The sequence below is a fragment of the Herpailurus yagouaroundi genome, unplaced genomic scaffold, assembly GCF_014898765.1.
Source record: "Herpailurus yagouaroundi ecotype Mexico unplaced genomic scaffold, PumYag 142, whole genome shotgun sequence".
Lineage (NCBI taxonomy): Eukaryota > Metazoa > Chordata > Mammalia > Carnivora > Felidae > Herpailurus > Herpailurus yagouaroundi.
Window position 1 is genome coordinate 27,941,519 of NW_024412397.1, and position 19,222 is coordinate 27,960,740.

The 19,222-nt window shown below is 51.2% G+C and overlaps 1 protein-coding gene across 1 annotated transcript in view; it reads left to right on the top strand.

Moving 5' to 3' along the window:
- Positions 1–19,222, top strand: part of LOXHD1 (lipoxygenase homology PLAT domains 1) — a 160,612-nt gene that overhangs the window by 72,577 nt on the left and 68,813 nt on the right. Inside the window, exons 13-20 of the mRNA XM_040478489.1 lie at positions 1,496–1,650; positions 3,487–3,647; positions 8,233–8,309; positions 9,198–9,394; positions 11,794–11,986; positions 15,541–15,701; positions 18,068–18,542; positions 18,995–19,149. Of these exons, the coding sequence (XP_040334423.1) occupies positions 1,496–1,650; positions 3,487–3,647; positions 8,233–8,309; positions 9,198–9,394; positions 11,794–11,986; positions 15,541–15,701; positions 18,068–18,542; positions 18,995–19,149 (1,574 nt within the window). The remainder of the gene's footprint in view (positions 1–1,495; positions 1,651–3,486; positions 3,648–8,232; positions 8,310–9,197; positions 9,395–11,793; positions 11,987–15,540; positions 15,702–18,067; positions 18,543–18,994; positions 19,150–19,222) is intronic.

The following is a 19,222-nucleotide window of genomic DNA, read 5'->3' on the forward strand; positions in this document are numbered from 1 at the left end:
CATGATTCCTCTTTCCCTCAATTACTTATCCAACCCATCGCCAAGTACTGTTGGTTCTCCCTCAAAAATAGATCTTTAATCTACTGGCTTCTCTCCATCTTCACAGCACCCCAGTCTTAAGCACTCTCCTCTCTTTTCTAGACAACTGTAATTATTCTGTAACTGGCCTCTTTGATTCACTCCTACAATCAGTTCTCCACATGGCAGCCAGAGTACCCTTTAAAACATAAATCAGATCAAGTTACGTGCTCACTAAAAGTGCTCTAATGACTTCCCATTAGAAAGTCACGCTTTTACCTTGACCTGTCATACCCCCAGTGCTGGCCTTGGCCCCCTTCTGGACTTCATCTAACCCCCCTCCTCCCCTCCCCAAGATATACTAGCCTTCTCTCTGCTGGAACATTTGCTACTCATACCCATCCCCACCCTGGAGCTTCATACTTTCCTGTACCCTCTTCTCTCAGAACTTCCTGTGGTCCACTCCTGTCATTAGCATTTTGCCAGACATCACCTCTTCGCTGAATCTCTAAATCCTTTACACTCACTCACCACACTCCCCCTCCCCACTTCCATTCCACTTTAGGGCACCCTGCTCCTATGTAATCTTTGTTGCAGATGTAACTCAGAAATTTCCCCGGTTATAATTTGTTACGATTTTACTGTCCGTCTTTCCTCTCCACCTGCCCCTTCTCAACTCTGCTGTAACCGTGGGGACAGGAGTCTGTTGGACTTGCTCGCTGCTGATTCCCTGTCCTATCATGATGCCAAACACCGACTGGGCTTCAGTCAACATATACAGGACCAATGAGTGAATGAGTGAGTGAATGAGTGAATGAACTTTGCTTTCTAGCTTATTTGAAGTGAGAAGGGAGGCTGTGATGTGTGGGGATGCAGTCCACCTCCTCCAAGGTACATTTTCAACAGAGAAAGGACCTGCTGCCCCTCCCACGGTGGCTGCATTTTGTGCCTTTCAGTTCTGAAGAAAAGGGGGGCTCAGTTCTGTTTCACAAAGAAAAATTCTCTTACTAGGGAAGACAGGACACATATGAATTGGAGAACAACCTAAGACAAAAGAATCTGCTGGGTTGGATGGAATCAAGTGTCGAAATATTTGAATCAGACCTGTGGTCCCCAAACACTGCCAACCCCATCAGAGTCTCCTGGGGGAGCATGTAAACAAAGCAGTTTTAGGGATCCCACCTCTGGAGACTAAAATTTGGGAAGCCTAGGTGGGACACAGGAATCTGCATTCTTCAAGAATTTCCCAGGGGATTCTGATGCTTGACCAGGACTGGGAGCCTCTGGTTTATGTGGGAAGAGGGACGCTGATCCTGGAGTGGGTTGAGTCGGGATTTGTGTAGCTGGGGAGGGAGCAGGGCCAGCCCAAGCAAGACTTGGAGGGAAGGAGGGAGGAGGCACTTAGAGGCAGGAGCAGCAAGGCCAGTGCTGGGAGCAGGGGGTGGCCAGCCACTATGTCCCTTTCTCTACCTGACAGTGGCCCGGTACCGTGTGACCGTGTGCACCGGAGAACTCGAAGGCGCAGGAACCGATGCCAACGTCTACCTGTGCCTTTTTGGCGACGTGGGGGACACCGGGGAGCGGCTGCTCTACAACTGCAGGAACAACACCGACCTGTTTGAGAAGGGCAATGTGAGTGCAGCCGTGCCCCTCCCCCATGCCGCTCAACTGGTCCCAGGTCCCGCGCCCTTGTCTTCTGTCTTCCCTTCTCTGCTAAGGTAGAGCTGATATGGGTGCTGGGGCCCAGCTGTCAGAGAGGCTTGCTCAGGGGAATGGCGAACTAGCATGCACGACACCCTCCAGGCTCCTGGGACTGTTCAGCTGGGGCCTGAAGAGCCACCCAGGAGGGGTCATGGTCCCTTACCCACCTTAAGCATTGAGAAGGGGGCAGAATAGGAGGACATTTGGGGAAGTATGAGTGGCACCTTTCTTCCCTCAGAGGTGGCCAGGTAGGGAGGAATGCTGGGCACCTTGTGTGTGGACCGGAGGACACAGGCTAGTGGAAAGCTGGGAACTTTGCCTTCTCTGCGCGACATGACCACTGAGGGAAAGAAAAACCAAGAAAGCACTAAACATGGGAATGGAAGAGTTGAGATCTGCTCTTAGCCTCCTTACTGATGTGCTGGGTGCCCCCCTCATTTTCAGCATCTGTCAGATGGGTTTCCTGGGGAGGCCGAGTGGGGCAATGGGAAAAGTGGCGGGCAGATCTGGGGGCAAACCCAGCCTGGGGCCAGTAGCTCCCTTCCCCCAGCCTATTTTCCCATGTCTAAAATGGGGAAGGGATGGATGCCTACCTGTAGCCAGCTGATGTGAACATTAGCGATGCGCATATATTCCCCCCCCCCCCCCCCCCCAAAAGACCTGGCCTGCAGCACAGAGCAGGTGCTCAGTAGAGTGGTTGTTGCAGTAATGGGAGGCTGGAGGTGCTTACCAGGTGAAGCAGATTTGCAGACTGACCTCACATAAGTCTTGGCTCTTTCCCTGCCTGGCAATGGCAGGACAAGCCCTGGAACTCGAGTGGAGGTCTCTCTGAGGCCAATCCAGGCTGGCCTGGTTCTTGGGTGGCAAAAGTAATCTGAGTGTTGTGGGTACACGGAGGTTCATTGGGGAGGGATGGAGAGGGAGAGTTCACATAGACCAATATGTTTCTTCTCTCCCTCCCACCTACCCACCCTTTCTTAACTTTTTCCTTCTACCTCTTCTGACTCCTTTGTCCACCAGTCCCACACTAGTGTTTCTGTTCCTGGAGGCTCCCAGATGTGCTCATGTAGGCTTGGCAACTCTCCAGTCCCTACTGTATTTCTGCTGCCCCATTAGTGGGCAGAATGGTGAAATTAGCAAGACCACTGGTCCCCCAGTCAGTATCTTTCTGTGGCAGGAGCCCAAGTTGATTAGCCAAGGAATTAATTCATGATAAATGGTTAGTGACTGGTAACAGCCTAGTGTGTCCATCCTCCTGGGAGATCTGCCATTTAGAAGGAGATCATAAAGGGACGCATGGGTGGCTCAGTCCATTGAGCGTCCGACTTCGGCTCAGGTGATGATCTCACGGTTTGTGAGTTTGAGCCCCGTGTCGGGCTCTGTGCCATCAGCTCGGAGCCTGGAGCCTGCTTCAGATTCTGTGTCTCCTTCTCTCTCTGCCCCTCCCCCACTTGTGCTCTGTCTCTCAAAAATAAATAAATGTAAAAAAAAATTAAAAAAAAAAGATCGTAAGGAATGGCCATTGTTTAACCAAAAAACATAGACTTCCATTGTTGGGAACTTGATATCGAGTGACTTCCCAGTGGGAACAGTTAGAGAAGGGGTAAGACCTGTTCTTTCTAGGTATCCCCCAGCCCACCTGTGAAAGACCAGTAGTCCAACCCATCAGCCCTGGCTTTTTTGATTTCTGGGCCCGTGTTTTCCCTTGGTGTTTGGGTCATAAGGGAGCCACTGTCCAACTGACCGTGCTGTCTTCCCCATTTGAAGGCTGATGAGTTCACCATTGAGTCGGTCACCATGCGGAAAGTGAGGCGGGTGAGGATCAGGCACGATGGCAAAGGTGGGGGCAGCGGCTGGTTCCTGGAGCGCGTGCTCGTGAGAGAAGAAGGGCAGCCCGAGAGCGACAACGTAGAGTTCCCGTGTCTCAGGTGCGTGGGGCCTGCTGCTGCTGGCACTCTCCCGCCTCGGTCCTGGGCCCCCGCCTTGGGAAGACTCAGCCCTACCCACCGCCGTGGACGGGGGAGTGGAGTAGTGGCTGAAGGATGTAGCTGGTGCGAGAAAGAGATGGCCCTCCCGATGGCGCTTAGACCTGCGTCCCCACCCCACCTGCAGGTGGGGAGACCCGGTTCAGGTGTCCCGGTGCGCGGCTACTGTGCCTATTTATATACCAAAGTGTTCTTACTTTTTAAAGATACAATATGGCAATTGCAGAATGTAACTGAGTTACCTTGGAGTGTTAGCCTCCCGCTCAATGAAACTTAAAAAAAAAAAAAAAAGATTTAAGATTTAAGATCAGAAGATCAGAGGGTGGATGGATGGCAAGGAGCAGAGAGGGTGGTGGGTCCTCCAGGCTGGAGAGGTGGCATGAGGCACAGGACTGAGGAGGGGACTCATGCAGAGGCCGGCAAGGGGCTGATATGCACGTGGGGATGAAGGACGAGGTGGGAGAGTTCTGGTCACCCACTCCTTTCCCCCCTACTGGACCAGGAGGCTGCCTGGCTGATAGCTGGATGGAGCAGACTTATTCCCATCCGCTCAAAAGATATTTATTAAGCACTTGCTCACACTTGCTCCCTGACCTCATGCAGTGCGTAGCCTAGAGGGGGACTAAACAATAAGGAAGTGAATAAACGATGAAAGCTGTACTCATGGACTGTGAGGAACGGGATGAAGGAAACCGCACGATGGCGTGGAGGCTGCTGGGAGCAGCCACACTGAGGTGGGGTGGCTTCGAGGTGGGGGCGCTGGGTAAATTTCTGTCTGCAGAGCGGACAGTGAGGCTGACTTCCGGAGGAATAAAAAGGAAAGCAGCAGGGCTTCTGCATGGAAGGTCCAAAGGGGAAGCGAAGCCTGATAGGAAGCTTTGCGGGGCCCATGATGTATTAGTTTGCCGGGCTGCTGTAATAACACGCCACAGATCGAGTGGCTTACACCACAGGATTGTTGACGCATAGTTACAGAGGCCAGAAGTTCAAACTCAAGGTATCAGCAGGGCTGTGTCCCCTCTGAAGGAGCTCTGCACAGGGTTTGCCCCATGCTTCTCAGCTTCTGGTGGCCACAGGCTTTCTTGGCGATTAGATGGCCACCTTCTCCCTGTGTCTTCACGTTGCCTTCCCTCTGTGCATGTCTGTGTCTGTGTTCACATTTCCCTTTTTTATGAGGATACCAGTCATTTTGGAGTAAGGCCTGCCCTACGGTGACCTCATGTGAACTTGGTTACCCCTGTAAGGACACTATTTCCCAATAAGGTCACATTCTGTGGTACTAGGGGTTAAGACTTTAACATATCAGGGCACCTGGGTGGCTCGGTCTGTTAAGCGTGTGACTCTTGATTTCAGCTCAGGTCATGATCTCGCAGTTCATGAGTTGGAGCCCTGCGTCAGACTCTGTGCTGATGGCTCGGAGCCTGGAGCCTGCTTCAGATTCTGTGTCTCCCTCTCTCTCTCTGCCCCCCCCCCCCCACTTGTGCTCCGTCTCTATCCCTCTAAAATAAATAAACACTAAAAAAAAATTAAAGAAAAAAAGACTTTAACATATCACTTTGAGGGGATGCATTTAAACCTGTAACATGGCAGCTCGGCTCTAGGGGGTCGCAGTGGAGGTGGGGAGAAAGGGCCACACTGGAGGCAGATCCCGGAGGTAGAGCTCATAGGATGTGCCCACGAGAGAGGGGAATTGGAGACCCCAGGTCTCTGCCTTCGGCAGATGGGCAGAGGTCATGCTCTTGCTGAAGTGGGGAGCCTGGGGAGGAAGGGTTCTGGGGGGGGGGGGGGGGGGAGGAAGGTTTAAGGGTGGAGATGGGCTGGACTCGGGAGGTTTAGCTGGGGCACGTTAGGTTTGAGATGCTTGTGACTTGAGTAGCCAGAATCAGGCCATGAGAAATAGATCCAGGTAATGAGAGCGTAGTGATGGAATTTAAAGTCAGGGAAATGCATATAGGATCCTTCAGGGAGAGCATGGATAAAGAATGGTGAGGACCGAGCCCTGAGACAGGCCAGTGAGAGGATGAGGAATCTGGAAAGGGGATGAGGAAAAAGTTGGTGTGTCCACACTGCCTGCCTTATTACACGCATGATGCAGGGGGAGTGTGGGACCAGGAGTCTTAGCCATTTCCCTGCTGTGTGGCTTTGGGCAAATTTCTTAACCTCTCTGGTCTTCTGCACTTCCTGCCCAGCATGTGTCTTACGGTGATGGGGAGGATGGAATGGGATTGCACTTTGAAAAGAGCCAGTCTGCCAGAGGCACAGGTGATGCTGATTGCAGGGCACAAGGCAAGCTGAGGCCCCCAAACACCCCAGAGCCCTCTCTGCCCCCAGACACATAAAGTGTTGATGCATTTTTGAGAAAATGGCTTCTCGTACCTTTCTGAGCCATGTGGTGATGGCATTTGCCGACTCGGGACCCAGGAGGACTTTGAAGAAGCTGGAGGCGGGGCTGGAGCTCCACGCTGGTTCTTTTTTCACCTGAGCTGGGAGAGGAAAAACCAGGCCTCTTTCTCCCAACTTCTCTGCCAGGGTCAGGTAGGGTGAGCGGTTTAGCTCTGGCAGGTGTGTGTGTGTGTGTGTGTGTGTGTGTGTGTGTGTGTGTGTACACGTGTGTGTGCATGCTTGTACATTCTTGTGAGCCCAGGGAAAGAGCAATAAAATCACCTGTAGAGGGGCTCACCCATTGAGCAGCCTCTGGGTGCTGGGCCCAAGCGTCTGAAGCTGAAAGAAAACGGCTGTATTTGGAAATCTCGATCGATACCCTGCAAGTACTTCATTGGAAACTGAAATGGCAAGCCACGGTGTCCCTTTACCGCTGCGGTGGGCCTGGGGATGGGTGAGTGGTGGAGAGAAGGTTGGGAGGGAGCATAGGTTTTCCGATGGCGGAGGGCCTGCTGGCTCCATCCTCCCCGTCCCTGTGAGTGGTGGCCAGAGCCACACCCTTCCCTGCAGTCTGCATCTGTGGGAAATGCCGGGTGACCTCTGCAGGCGGTGACCTCCGCAGGACAGGGGTGGCGGCTCCTAACGGAGGGGCTCTAGGCAGTAGCCCCTGCTCGCAAATCTCTCTCCCTGACCCCCACCCACGCTGGTGTCAGCCTCAGAATTTTACAATTGTGTCTTCACGTCTTGGAATCCCGAATGATTGTGACATTCTAGGCTTGCAGCATTGAGAAGCCCATGGCGAGTGTAGCCACTCAGCTGCCAGCTAACATTTTGTGTGAGCTAACAGCCGGCGTGTAAGTTCGTGTGCTTGGGGCGGGGGCAAGAGAGAAGGGATGGGGATGCCGACACTCAGGCGGGGGTATATTGCAGAGAGACCGTGGTTCCCGGAGGCCTGAGCTCCGTGTCAGGAGGGCTGGGGCGGAGGCACGCCTTGGCTTCCTTCGATGGCTTCTGTGGCCAGGGAGGTGCCTCCCTGCCAGGAGTATAACAGGGCTGGGTTGCCAAGACCAGCTGTAACACGGAGGCAGATGGGGAGACACTGGTCAAGAGAGGAGTGCCTTGGCTTCCCTGCGGTGCTGGCGATCACCGAGGGTGTCTCTTCTGCTGCCGTCACCTATATCACAGACCCTCGTGAGTACTGGGGCCTGGGCACCTGGTGCTTGCACGGTCGTCTCATTTCTCAGGCTGCATCCCATGCTCGGGGCAGATGGCGCTTTTTGGGTGACCAGTGCAATATGTTGCCCCCAGGTGGGTGAGCAGCAGAGAGCTGGGGCCATGGCCCACTCTGACGTATAGAGGAGTCACCACCATCAAACCCAGCCCTGTAGGATCCAGACCCAACTGCTCCTTGTTGGCAAATCTCATTCTTCCTTGAGGACTCAGAGCAGAGCCCCTTCCCCACAAGCTGTCCTCATTGCTCTGAATTCCTGTTGCACTTACTCTGGTTCGACAGCCATCCTTGTCCTGGTCTTCAGCGCCTTGGCTGGTCTAGCCTGTCTTCTTAACTGGGCAGTAGGTTCTCTAAGGGCCGAGCTGTGTCTTTACTGATCTCCGTGCATCATCTCTGCCGTCTCCCCTCCCCAGAGCCCTCAGCACACTGCCACGCACATGGTAGGCTCTCCCAGAACGAGGTGATTGTTCATGATGATGACAGTGACACCGGTGTTCATGACTTTCAGGACAAGCTCTTTACTGTGATTGCCAAGGTCCTACATCCTGTGACCCTTCCACCTGTCTAGCCTTCTTTGCTGCAGGCTAGCTGCCCTTCCCCTGCTGCCTTCCATCCACACTGGCCTTCCACCAGCTCCCAGAGGCTCTGCTCTGTCCCAACACTTGCTGGTCCCTGGAGATGGCACCTTCTTCTTCTCCCAGCTAACTCCTTGTCACCCTTCCAACATCAGCCAATACTGCCTCCTCAGGGCTGTCTTCCTCCCCAGTCTGGGCAGGGACCTTTGTTCTCAGCCCCCCTAGAGCCTTTTCCTTTGCTGAATTCCCAGTTTTGGCCTTTCTGGTGACTCTCCACGAACAGTGTGATGGCTGGTTGTTGGCCACTCAAAGAACTAACAGCCCCTTGTCTGCCCAACAGGTGGCTGGACAAGGATAAGGATGATGGTCAGTTGGTCCGAGAGTTGCTGCCCAGTGATAGCAATGCGACACTGAAGAGTAAGTTGTCCCGAGACCAGGTGGTGGGTGTGCCCCTGATGAGAGAGAGGCATCCTTCCGGCTCTCGAACTGTTCACATCATTCCCGGAGGGCAGCAGTGGGGAGGGTGGAGGGGAAGAGGCTCTGAGGGAGGATCTGGAATCCTCTTCTCTGTAGTCTCTTTGTGGCATTGGGTATGGGCCCCTGAGTGCACACAGGCCTCTGTTGATGAGAGCAACAGAGGAGGCAGCATCAGCCAAACAGACGTGTCTATCCTCCCTGGTGCACCTACGATGCAGACCTTTCTGGGTGATAAAATGGAAGAACACCAACATGGCATCCTGTTTTGTGACAGGGAGCTTCGGGCCCACATGAGGATTTCACTCCTGGCTGGCTACTTCTGAACTATTGACATCTTGAGCCAAACATGTAACCTTCTAAGGCTCTGATTCCTCACTTGTAAAGCCGAGATCAGAATACATATACAGTGCATATATAATGCGCTAAACACGGTCTGCAAAGCTTGACGTTCCTTTGTTTCAGTGTCTTCATCCATCAGATGAGAAACTGGACAGGGTGGTTGTTTGAGGTCCTTCATTCAAGTCTTTTACACTCAGTGGTCTTTGAATGCTTTCCTGTTGTCGGCATGTTCATACCTTGCGGGCAGGCCAAACAGGGATCAGCGTCCCAGTGTTGTTGATGAGGGGACCTGGCAGAGATGAAGGGAGCCCTGCCCCATCACAGGGCAACTTACGGAGAGCAAGGGTTAGGCTGCTGACCACCACCACCCCACCCCCGCCCCCTGTAAACCAGTGTCCCGCCCTGGCTGCAGATCGCCCTCCTGCTGCAGCCCTTTCCATCCACCCTGCACTAATCCCTCCCTCCCTGCCTCCCACCTTGGACTCCCAGACTTCCGCTACCACATCAGCCTGAAGACCGGGGACGTCTCTGGGGCCAGCACAGATTCCAGGGTCTACATCAAGCTCTATGGGGATAAATCTGACACCATCAAGCAAATTCTTCTCGTCTCTGACAACAATCTGCAGGACTATTTTGAACGTGGCCGGGTGGATGAGTTCACGCTGGAGACCCTGAACATTGGAACTGTAAGTCTCCTTCCCAAGACCATGTGACATGCTCTCACCCACCCCGCATGTGTCCACGTGTGGGTGCACGCACACACTCACATGCACACGCACTCATGCACACATTGCACACTCACGTACACACAAACACACTCTCACATGCACATGGGTGAACACATTTTAAAGGGAAAAAATGCCCTCTTGGGGGTTAGCGAAGTACATTACTTTCCAGCTATGACCCGGAGCAGCAGAATATATGTGAACAGTGGTTAAGCTCCCAGAGTCCGTTTAGGGACAGAATGTGTATTTTTGGTGTCTATAGTTCCAACATTTCCTTTACCTACATAGGCAAGACCAATGTAGCTGGGTCCCAGACACTGGAGAAGGGGACACAGGCATGTGGGGAAGGAAAAGAGGAGAAGGGAAAAATGAAAAGAGGGGCTGAAAATCTTCCCAATTCCAAACTTGAGTATCCATCTATCTGAATTATGCTCAGGATACCTGTTTCAATGTACAACCCCAGCAACACTGGAGAGATACTACCTTAGAAGATGGCACCTGAGGGTGTCCCTCTGTCAAGGACCCAGTGGCCCGGCTGCTAGAAGTCTGAGCAGTTCATCTAGAAGAACACAGATCTAATGCCCTCAACCAGAGTGTTGGAAACTTTTCTGGAAATGTCCAAGCTGGGCTTCTTGTTAGCACCTGCCCTTCTCAAGGTGTGGCTAGTAGGAATTGGGATGCTGACAAGCTCCCATCTGTGACCTTACTTTCCTGTCCCTTTCCCCTCTCTCTAAGCCTCACCATATTTCAGGTACTCCATCAAAGTGCTCTCATGTCAGTCATTTATCCCTTGATGGTAATGAGCTTAAATCACAGTCTTCCTTCCTCAAAATGTATTTACATTTTCAGCTGAATTAATAATCGTGGAGTGAGATGCTCTTCCCTTTACTGAGGATTTCTGGCAACCGCCCCAGATAGATGAGACATCTGAGGGGAGGGGAGTGGCATCTGGGGACTTTCCTTGCTTTTTTGAAACCCCCTCAACAAGCAGTGTGGCCAAGAGGTTGGGAGAGCCAGCTCTGGCTGCTGACGGCCCAAGGCTCCATGTTTCCACTTACCTGCTGAGCCTGTAAGTTTCTTCACCTTTGCTTGTCCTCATTCATAACAACAGGGGACACCAGGGGGATTGTTATTGGCGTTAACCATGTTGATAGCACCCACGTGCCCACAGTAGGTGCTCAGTAGGTGCTCAGTAAGCTGGCGGTTAATCAACAGTCGCACCATGTAGGTGCTGGGCATTCTGGAATTGAACGAACTTCAGGAGTTCTGTCCTTAAGGAGCTTCCCATCCTGTCAGGTAGAAGACACTTGTCCCTGTCTTTATTCTTCCAGCTGATCCCATTGCTGTCCCAGCACCACAGACAATGAAGCTCTCCTGTGGCCCTTGGCACTCACCCAGAAGGTTCTCAGGCTTTGTAAACAAAGCTTGTTTCCTTCCTACAATTCCAGGGGACCCAGGCTACATGCACTCAGTTCTGATGCTATTTTCATTATCAGCCGCAAGAGGCACTTAGCACTCATAAGAGCGAGAACAGGGCTTAGAGGAACAATTTTCTAACTCTAGCCTTCTGGCACCAGACTCATGGCTAGCATTACCCCTTCAAACCATCACAGAGAGAAGCTGAGGGGAGGGGGAGGGACCAGCAGGGATCTCAAGGCTATTTGATAATTCTGTCTAATGTTCGAATCGCCCCGTAAACAGCATTAAAAAAAACAAAACACACTAAAGGGATTTGAACATTGAAGAACCAAGTACTCGTGAGGATGGTAACATGATGATCTACGCAGTGGTCTGTGTTAGATGTAAAGATGTTAAAATGTAAAATAGCAAAGCAAGTGGACTACTGAGCGTTACTGGAAAGAGAAAGATGTTCCTCAGGGCCAAGAGTGAGAGAAGGGATTGAGCACAGAACCGAGGGATACATCAGAGAAGAAATGCAGAAATGGGTACGGTACTGTCTTGTTTAAACAAAGCAAAGCCAAACCAATAACACGGCTACCGAAGCAAATGGTTAATGTTTTGAATGTTTGCTTCCTTGTGTGGCCACCACTCAACACAATCACAGACATACTGGAGTCACACCCGCTCCCCAACTTGCTTCTCACAACTACCACAAGGGTGAGCTCCTCTTAAGAGGAGGGAACAAAGGCTCCGGGCGGGAGAAGTGCCCCGACTGGCTGATGGTGGACAAGACTGAGAACCAGCCTCCTCCTGCTGAGCCCCCCTCTTCTGGGGAGCTGGAGGTCTGGGTCAAGGAAAGCACTTTGTACCAGTGTTGGTGGTGGGTGGGAGGTGGGTGGAAGCATGGAGATTTCTGTGCACCAGCTCTTTGCTCACTCGCACCCTGGGTTTCTTTCTAGATCAGTCGGCTGGTGATTGGGCATGACAGCACAGGCATGCACGCCAGCTGGTTCCTCGGCAGTGTCCAGATCCGCGTGCCCCGCCAAGGCAAGCAGTACACCTTCCCTGCCAACCGCTGGCTGGACAAGAACCAAGCTGATGGACGCCTGGAGGTGGAGCTCTATCCCAGTGAGGTCGTGGAGATCCAGAAATGTATGGAAGCAGCAGTGATGGGACCACCAGCATTGTTTCCCTGCAGGATGGGGTGTGGGGAAGGAGAAGGGACTGTGGGGTGACTTAACTTGATTCCAAGGGGGAGGCTTAGGGGAGATGATGGTGCTTCTGATTGCCTGCGGTGCCATGGTTCTAGGAGGGGAAAAGCGGCTCAAATTACAGGTAGGGAAAGTGAGGACTCCGTGGATGAGATATTTTTTTCTGGAATAAAGGCAGCAAATGATTCTATTAAGAAATGTACATTCTCAGCCCTGTGTACAGGAGTTTGAGACATAGTCTGTGTTTTCTTCTGGGAAGACTGGCTGAGGAGATAAAGCTGTTTATTTATTCATTTATTGAATAAGTATATATATTGACCGTTTCTCTGAGCCAGCACTGCCCTAGGCACAAAATAGGCGAAACTTGCCCTTGTGGAATTTACATTCTACCAGGGGAGGCAAACAATAAATATATAATACAATGCCAAGTAAGAGCTATGAAGAAAATGAAGCAGGATAGGATGTTAGTAATGACATGGGGGTGGGGGACTTTTTTGGACAGGATGACAACATCTCTGAATGAGGGTGAAGTTCACAGTGATCTCTCCTCGACTATCCTGTAGGTTTCTTGAGGGCTGTATCATATACACATGCTGTGTAATGGTACCTGCCACTGTGAAGAATCAACTCTTTCTCTTTTTAGAAGTTAGAACTTGATTTCCATCACAATAATACAGGTACTAGTTAATAAGATACAGATTTTTAGAAAGCAGTAGTTCCCTTCTCCTTACCATCTCCCTTCTTCAAAGGTAACAATTGCTTTCACTTTCCCTCTGAAGTTTATCTCCATATTTTTAATAATTTGCTTGCCAATTCCTTGATTATTTTATTCATAGACATGAACTCTTGACTTCTTACAATGGAAGAGGAGGGTTTAGCTCTTTTAACACACATGAATGTGTGTGTGTGTGTGTGTGCGCGCATCCATTCCTCCCAGCCTTCAATAAAATTAAATCAGTATTCAATTTTTACATTATTATGACTATGTAAATATTATACATTCTGAAACACATACTGTATGATGATTACATTTCAATTTTTGTACAACTCTTTGTTTTTTCTGGAGTTAATGATAGCCTCAGTTTTCATCTATATAGTTTTCTATATATCCATCTGTGTTTCTATATACCCACCTATCTGTATTAGTTTGCTAGGGCTGCCATAAAAAAATACCACAGAATAGATGGCTTAAACAACAGAAATCTATTTTCTCACAGTTCCAGAAGCCAGAAGTCCACGACCAGGGTGTCAGCAGATCACATTTCTTCTGAGGCCTTTTCTTTGCCTTGCAAATAGCTGCCTTCTTGCTGCATGTTCACATGGTCTTTCCTTTAGGCATTTGCATGTTTGTGTCCTAGTATCTTCCTCTTATAAAGATACCAGTCATATAGGATTAGGGCCTCACTTTAATGACCATAATTGAACTTAATTTTCTCTTTAAAGGTCCTATCTCTAAGTCACATTCTGAGATACTAGGGGTTAGGACTTTAATACATGAATTTGTGTTGGAGTACGAGACAATTCTCCCATAACATCATTTTATCTCCATCTCCCCAATAGAACTAAAATTCTTTTCATAATTCTGTTTCCTCTCTACCTCCTTCTGCTCACTCCTTGCCCCAAGACATTCCTTTAGGAACCTCTGTCCTTCTGCTCTCTAGGCTGCCATGAAGCTGTCCTTTTGGGACTTCCTTTTGCCCATCTTTTTGGAAATTCCTTTCTTTTTTGATTTCCTGTTTCCTGGACTTCATGTCTTTCTCTTCTTTGGTTTCTTCCTTCTTTTCGTTTCTACTGGATAGCTTCCTGAGAAAATGTGCATGGAAGAGAAAAGTTGAGACCTTGCATGTCTGGGAATGTCTCACAATTGATCAGGAATTTGGCTCATTATAGAATTCTTAGTTAGAATTCATTTTCCCTTAAAGTTTAGAAGGAATTATTCTACCATTTTCTAACTCCCAGTGTTGCAGTTTGGAAGTCTGATACCATTCTGTTATCCAACCCTTTAGGGTTTTTTCTCTCTAGAAGTTTATAGGATCCTATTTTTATACCTGGCATTCTGAAATTTCATGATGTCCTCACTGCCTTTTGTGATCTTAGTTTCATCCATTACTCTGGATTCATCACGGGCTCCTTCTATGGAGAATTTTTTAATTCTGAGACTTTTATGGGTATTTCTTTAACAATTTCTAACTCTCTATCCTCTGTTTTCTTGGTAAGATGTTGCAATTCCTCTACTTTTCTTACCTTTCTATCATTTGTTATTTTGTTCTTGAGAAATTTCCTCTATTGTTCTTATGAGCTGTCCTTGACTTTATCCTTACTATGGGCTATTTTATTTCAGCTACCACATGTTGATTTCCAATAGCTGGTTCTTGCTCTCTGAATGGCCATTTTTATCATAGTTTTGTGTAATTCTGGCTGCCTATTGCTCTAGGATCTGACAGAGGGAATGAGGTTGTGGGTTCTGTCCATTCCGAATGCCAGCTTTTACTGAATCCCCCCATTGTGCAAATGCTTGCCTACCCTCACTCCCAGCTGATCCTGGTATCTCTAGTTCAACTTCTTTAGGCTCTCAGCCAGTCCTCTTATTTTCTGCCCCAAATCTCTCATATTGCTATGGTAATGGAAGAGCTCCCATCTTGTTGAAAATAACAATCTTACCTTGAAAATAAAAATCACGATATCATCTTATGGCATTTCTGCGAGGGTAAGTCTTAACAGTAGTCACTGAAAAACCATGATCCCACAGTTCTGGAAGACATCTCCCTCATCGTCAGAAATGGTGCACACCTAGTGGTGCACACCTCGAACACATTTCCACCCTCTAACTGCTTACTATCGTATTACTTCAGGACACAGACAACTCTCTCTGGGTGTAGGTGTATCTGTTGATGTCATCTGAAAGGTGCATATATTTAAATAAAAATTATAATTTCAGGAGTCCCTGGCTGGCTCAGTTGGTAGAGCATGCAACCCTTGATCTTGGGATCATGAGTTCAAGCCCCATGTTAATGTATGTATTTTAAGAAAAAGAAAGAAAGAAAGAAAGAAAGAAAGAAAGAAAGAAAGAAAGAAAGAAAGAAAATTCTAATTTCAGTCCCATGTCCTTTACTGAACATAAGGAAGCCTTTGCTTCTTTCTACTCCATGGTGTCTGCCCAGGGGCCGGCAGACAGCAGTGAGTGCTCACTGGTGTATTAACGACTCCTCATGCCTGGCTCCGGAAGTCGCGTGTAGTACAGTGGATCACTGGGCTCTGGAGTCTGATTGCTTGAGTTTGCCATTTCGACCACCCACTCAATTCCTTTAAGCCTCAATTTGTCAGCCTGCAAAATGGCACTGATAGTCCTCATCTCGATGCTGCGGAGAGGGTTAGATGAGATGGTGCCCGTGAAGCACCAGGCGTGGCACAGGGTCAGGAATGTTGGCTTTGCTGCTATCACTGCTATTATTAATATTACCGAATGTGCTGTTTTCTCCCCACATGCCCACCCAGTGGTCCATTATGAGGTTGAGGTTTGGACGGGGGATGTGGGCGGTGCAGGCACCACTGCCCGAGTCTACGTGCAGATCTATGGCGAGGACGGCAAGACAGAAGTGCTCTTCCTGTCCAGCCGCTCGAAAGTTTTTGAGCGGGCATCCAAGGACACGTTCCAGGTGTGTGTGGGTAAGGCAGCAGGAGTGCCCACAGAGGGCCAGGGGATGCCCCAAAATGAAGGGATTGGACTAGCTCAGTGGTTCTCGTCCCTGGCTTCTTAGAATCACCTGGAGAGCTTTAAGAAAAAAAAAAAAAGTGCTGCCTGGCCCACATCCGGATCAGTTAAGTCAGAACCTCTATGGTGGGATGTGTTTTCAGGGTATGCTTCTGAAAGCTCTGCCGGGAGGCTAACAAGCTGCCAATTCCGAGAATGGCTGGAGTAGATGATTCTAATTTGACAAAATATGTCCTGAAGCCCCTGGTTACTGCATCCACTGCCAGCCTGTGATTCTACAGCTCTCTCCGCCTGTGGGCAGGGCCACGCTTCGAGGCAGGATCTGGGGAGGAGCCTCCTGGCTGCGTTCTCGATGCCCCAGGATTCTGTACTTCCCTTTGAGTAGAGAAGAAAAAGATGAGAATATGAGCATGTTGTTGGCAGGGGAGGAGAATGCAGGTGTAACGCCCTGTGGGGGACACATGAATGTTTCCTGTGGGATACTAGTGCGTGTGAGTGTGTGTGTGTGTGTGTGTGTGTGTGTGTGTGTGTGTAAGCAGGTATGTGTGTGCAGGGAGCATATTCATGCTGGGTGCTCTGTGTGTGTTTGTGAGCCTCAGGTCACTTGGCCCTCGGCAAAGAGTCCTACCCCAGTGCCCGGCAGGGTCTGATTGAGCTGGGTCAGGGCATATGGAACGTTGGTGCTAGAGGGGGCCTCACTGAGGCTAACCCCCCATAACACTGCTGAGAAGGTAGAGGCCCTAGCATTTCACCTCTCTGAGCCTCAGATTCTTCCTCAGTTCAAACCTAGCCTTAGAGTGCCTCCCTAGCCTGCTTCGAAGTCCTTAGAAGGGTCAAAACGGTGAAGGTCAGGGAATGTACTCAGGAAATTGTGGCCAGTTGTGGGGGTGGAACAGAGCAGAGCGTCTTCCAATGCCAGCATGCTGTGTGGCTGGAAGTGATGCAGTCATGAATGCGGTCATGGGAGACGCATGGGTGCTGAGAAGACAGATGTGGGAGGAGGGGATGGTGAGCAGGCCCAACTGGAGAGGTTGAGGGCAGGGATGCTCTGACTTGGAAAATGCTGGGGAGGAGATCTAATGTGCTGAAGAACGAACTTACCAGGCCCAGAGCCCATCCCCTAAGTAGCTGAGACGGAAAAATGCCTCTCCCTCAGGGCTCCTGGGCTCTCATTTTGGCTGATAACTTTCTCAGAAAGGTGGTTTTGGCCTACATTGTGGCTTCATGAACAGAGTCAGAAGACCTGAGTTCTCATCTAGGCCTGGACTCCAGTTATGGGGCACTGAGAAACTCAGGTCCCCAGTCACCAGGACACATGTGGAAAAATTGGTGGCACCAGGCTTTGAAAAGTGTCAGACACCCAGAAGGGGCCCATCAGAATGGGGAACAGAGTGGCTCAACCAGCAGGTACCCCATGTGGACCCTCCCCTGAGCTCTGTGGGGCTAGACCTCACTGCAGGGTGAGGCTTAGAACAGAGTAAGTAGATCGAAGGCTGAGGACCTAATCTTCTGAAGAAAAGCTAAAGCTAAATCCATCCACGCTCTGCCAGACCGTGCCGGAGAGAAGCAAGAAAGAACAGTCCCTGTCTCAAGTAATTCCCCGTTCAGGTGGGCGGGGAGCAGCTCATGTGGACACGGAGGGCATCCAGAACAGACCAGAACCACGGCCAAGGTCTGGGCTCCCTCTGCACTGCCAGGGAAAGAAGCCTGTGCTGGGGGAGAGGCCTGGGGTCCCTGGGGACATGGGGGAGGGGGTTGGGTGTATTTTTGAAAAATAACACGGTTTTCTTGCTCATTACATACAAAAGTTGTATATGATTCATGCTGAAAAAAACTTTGGAAAGAGAATGCAGAAAAGCACAAACTGAAAAGGAAAGTAGTAATAAGGTTCAGGAAATGGAATGAATGGATTTCCTTGGAGGCAGAGGAAGGAATAAAGGTGCTCTGGGTGAGGGGAGTGCATGAACAGAGGTGTGGAACCAGGAGTGACAGGAATGAGTGCGATGTGCATGTGTGTGTGCGTGCATGTGTGGATGTGGGGCGGGGTGAAGGGAGAGAGGCAGGGAGACCATCCTGACTACGACCCAGGGGTTAGAAGGAAGTAAGTGTGGGTGGAAGGAGGGGCTGCAAGAGGTCCTGGAAGGCCGGCCGAACAAGCAGGCTGAGAGAGAGGTAGCTGGTGGAAGCTTGTGAGCTTGAGGCCCCGGGCCTCCCCACTGGGGCTCCGCACATAGGCCCAGGCCTGGCTGCACAGGGGAGGCGGGGAGGACGCCAGGGGCCCCTCCAGCCACTGCCCTGCGCTTTGCACAGCTGGAGGCGGCGGACGTGGGTGAGGTCTTCAAGATCCGGCTGGGGCACACGGGCGAAGGCTTCGGACCCAGCTGGTTCGTGGACACGCTGTGGCTGCGGCACCTGGTGGTGCGGGAGGTGGAGCTCACGCCCGAGGAGGAGGCCCGGAAGAAGAAAGACAAGGACAGGCTGCGGCAGCTGCTCAAGAAGGAGCGGCTGAAGGCCAAGCTGCAGAGGAAGAAGAAGAAGAAGAAGAAGGGTAGCGACGAGGAGGACGAGGGGGACGAGGAGGAGGAGTCCTCGTCGGAGGAGTCCTCGTCTGCGGAGGAGGAGGAGGAGGAGACCGAGGAGGAGGAGGAAGAGGAGGAGTTTGGGCCGGGGATGCAGGAGGTGATTGAGGAGTACAAGTTCGAAGCCCACCGCTGGCTGGCCCGGGGCAAGGAGGACAATGAACTTGTCGTGGAGCTGGTGCCGGCAGGCCGGCCGGGTCCTGAGCGTAAGCCCGAGGAGGGGTCTGCAAGTCCGCTGAAGGGGGCCCGGTGAAGGGGGGTGTCTAGCTCGCCAGTCACGTGGCTGCCCCATAGCGGGGCACCCGTCATGGTTCCCAAGTGGGTCTCCTGACCTGTGACAGGCCTCTGCCTGGGGTTATCTCTGCCCCCTCGGGCGGCTTTCAGGGGGAGCGTGGATGTAGCTCGCGATGACTGAAAGTGGGACGTAATGTAGGAGGGCGGCCAAGGGTGTCTCCCCTTGACTCTCAGGCTCCTGGGCCTCATGGCAAAGAAAAGTCTTGAGCAGTGGGGAGGGATAGGTTCTTTCCAGGTTAGTGCAGATGTGGAGGAATCTGTAGGTCCTTCCCGCTCCCACGAGCTGGCTGGATCCGAGAGGCTGAGCCTCAGGTCCGCCCCGAGGCCTGGGTGTCCTCAACGCCACGTTTTTCTCTGTCCCCAGCCAACACCTATGAGGTCCAGGTAATCACGGGGAATGTGCCCAAGGCCGGCACCGATGCCAATGTCTACCTGACCATCTACGGGGAGGAGTACGGGGACACAGGCGAGCGGCCCCTGAAGAAGTCGGACAAGTCCAACAAGTTTGAGCAGGGCCAGGTAGAGTGGGGGCTCTCTGGCCCTTGCGTGGGTGGTGGCGACTGCTGGTTCCGGAGGCCACACCCGCACCAGC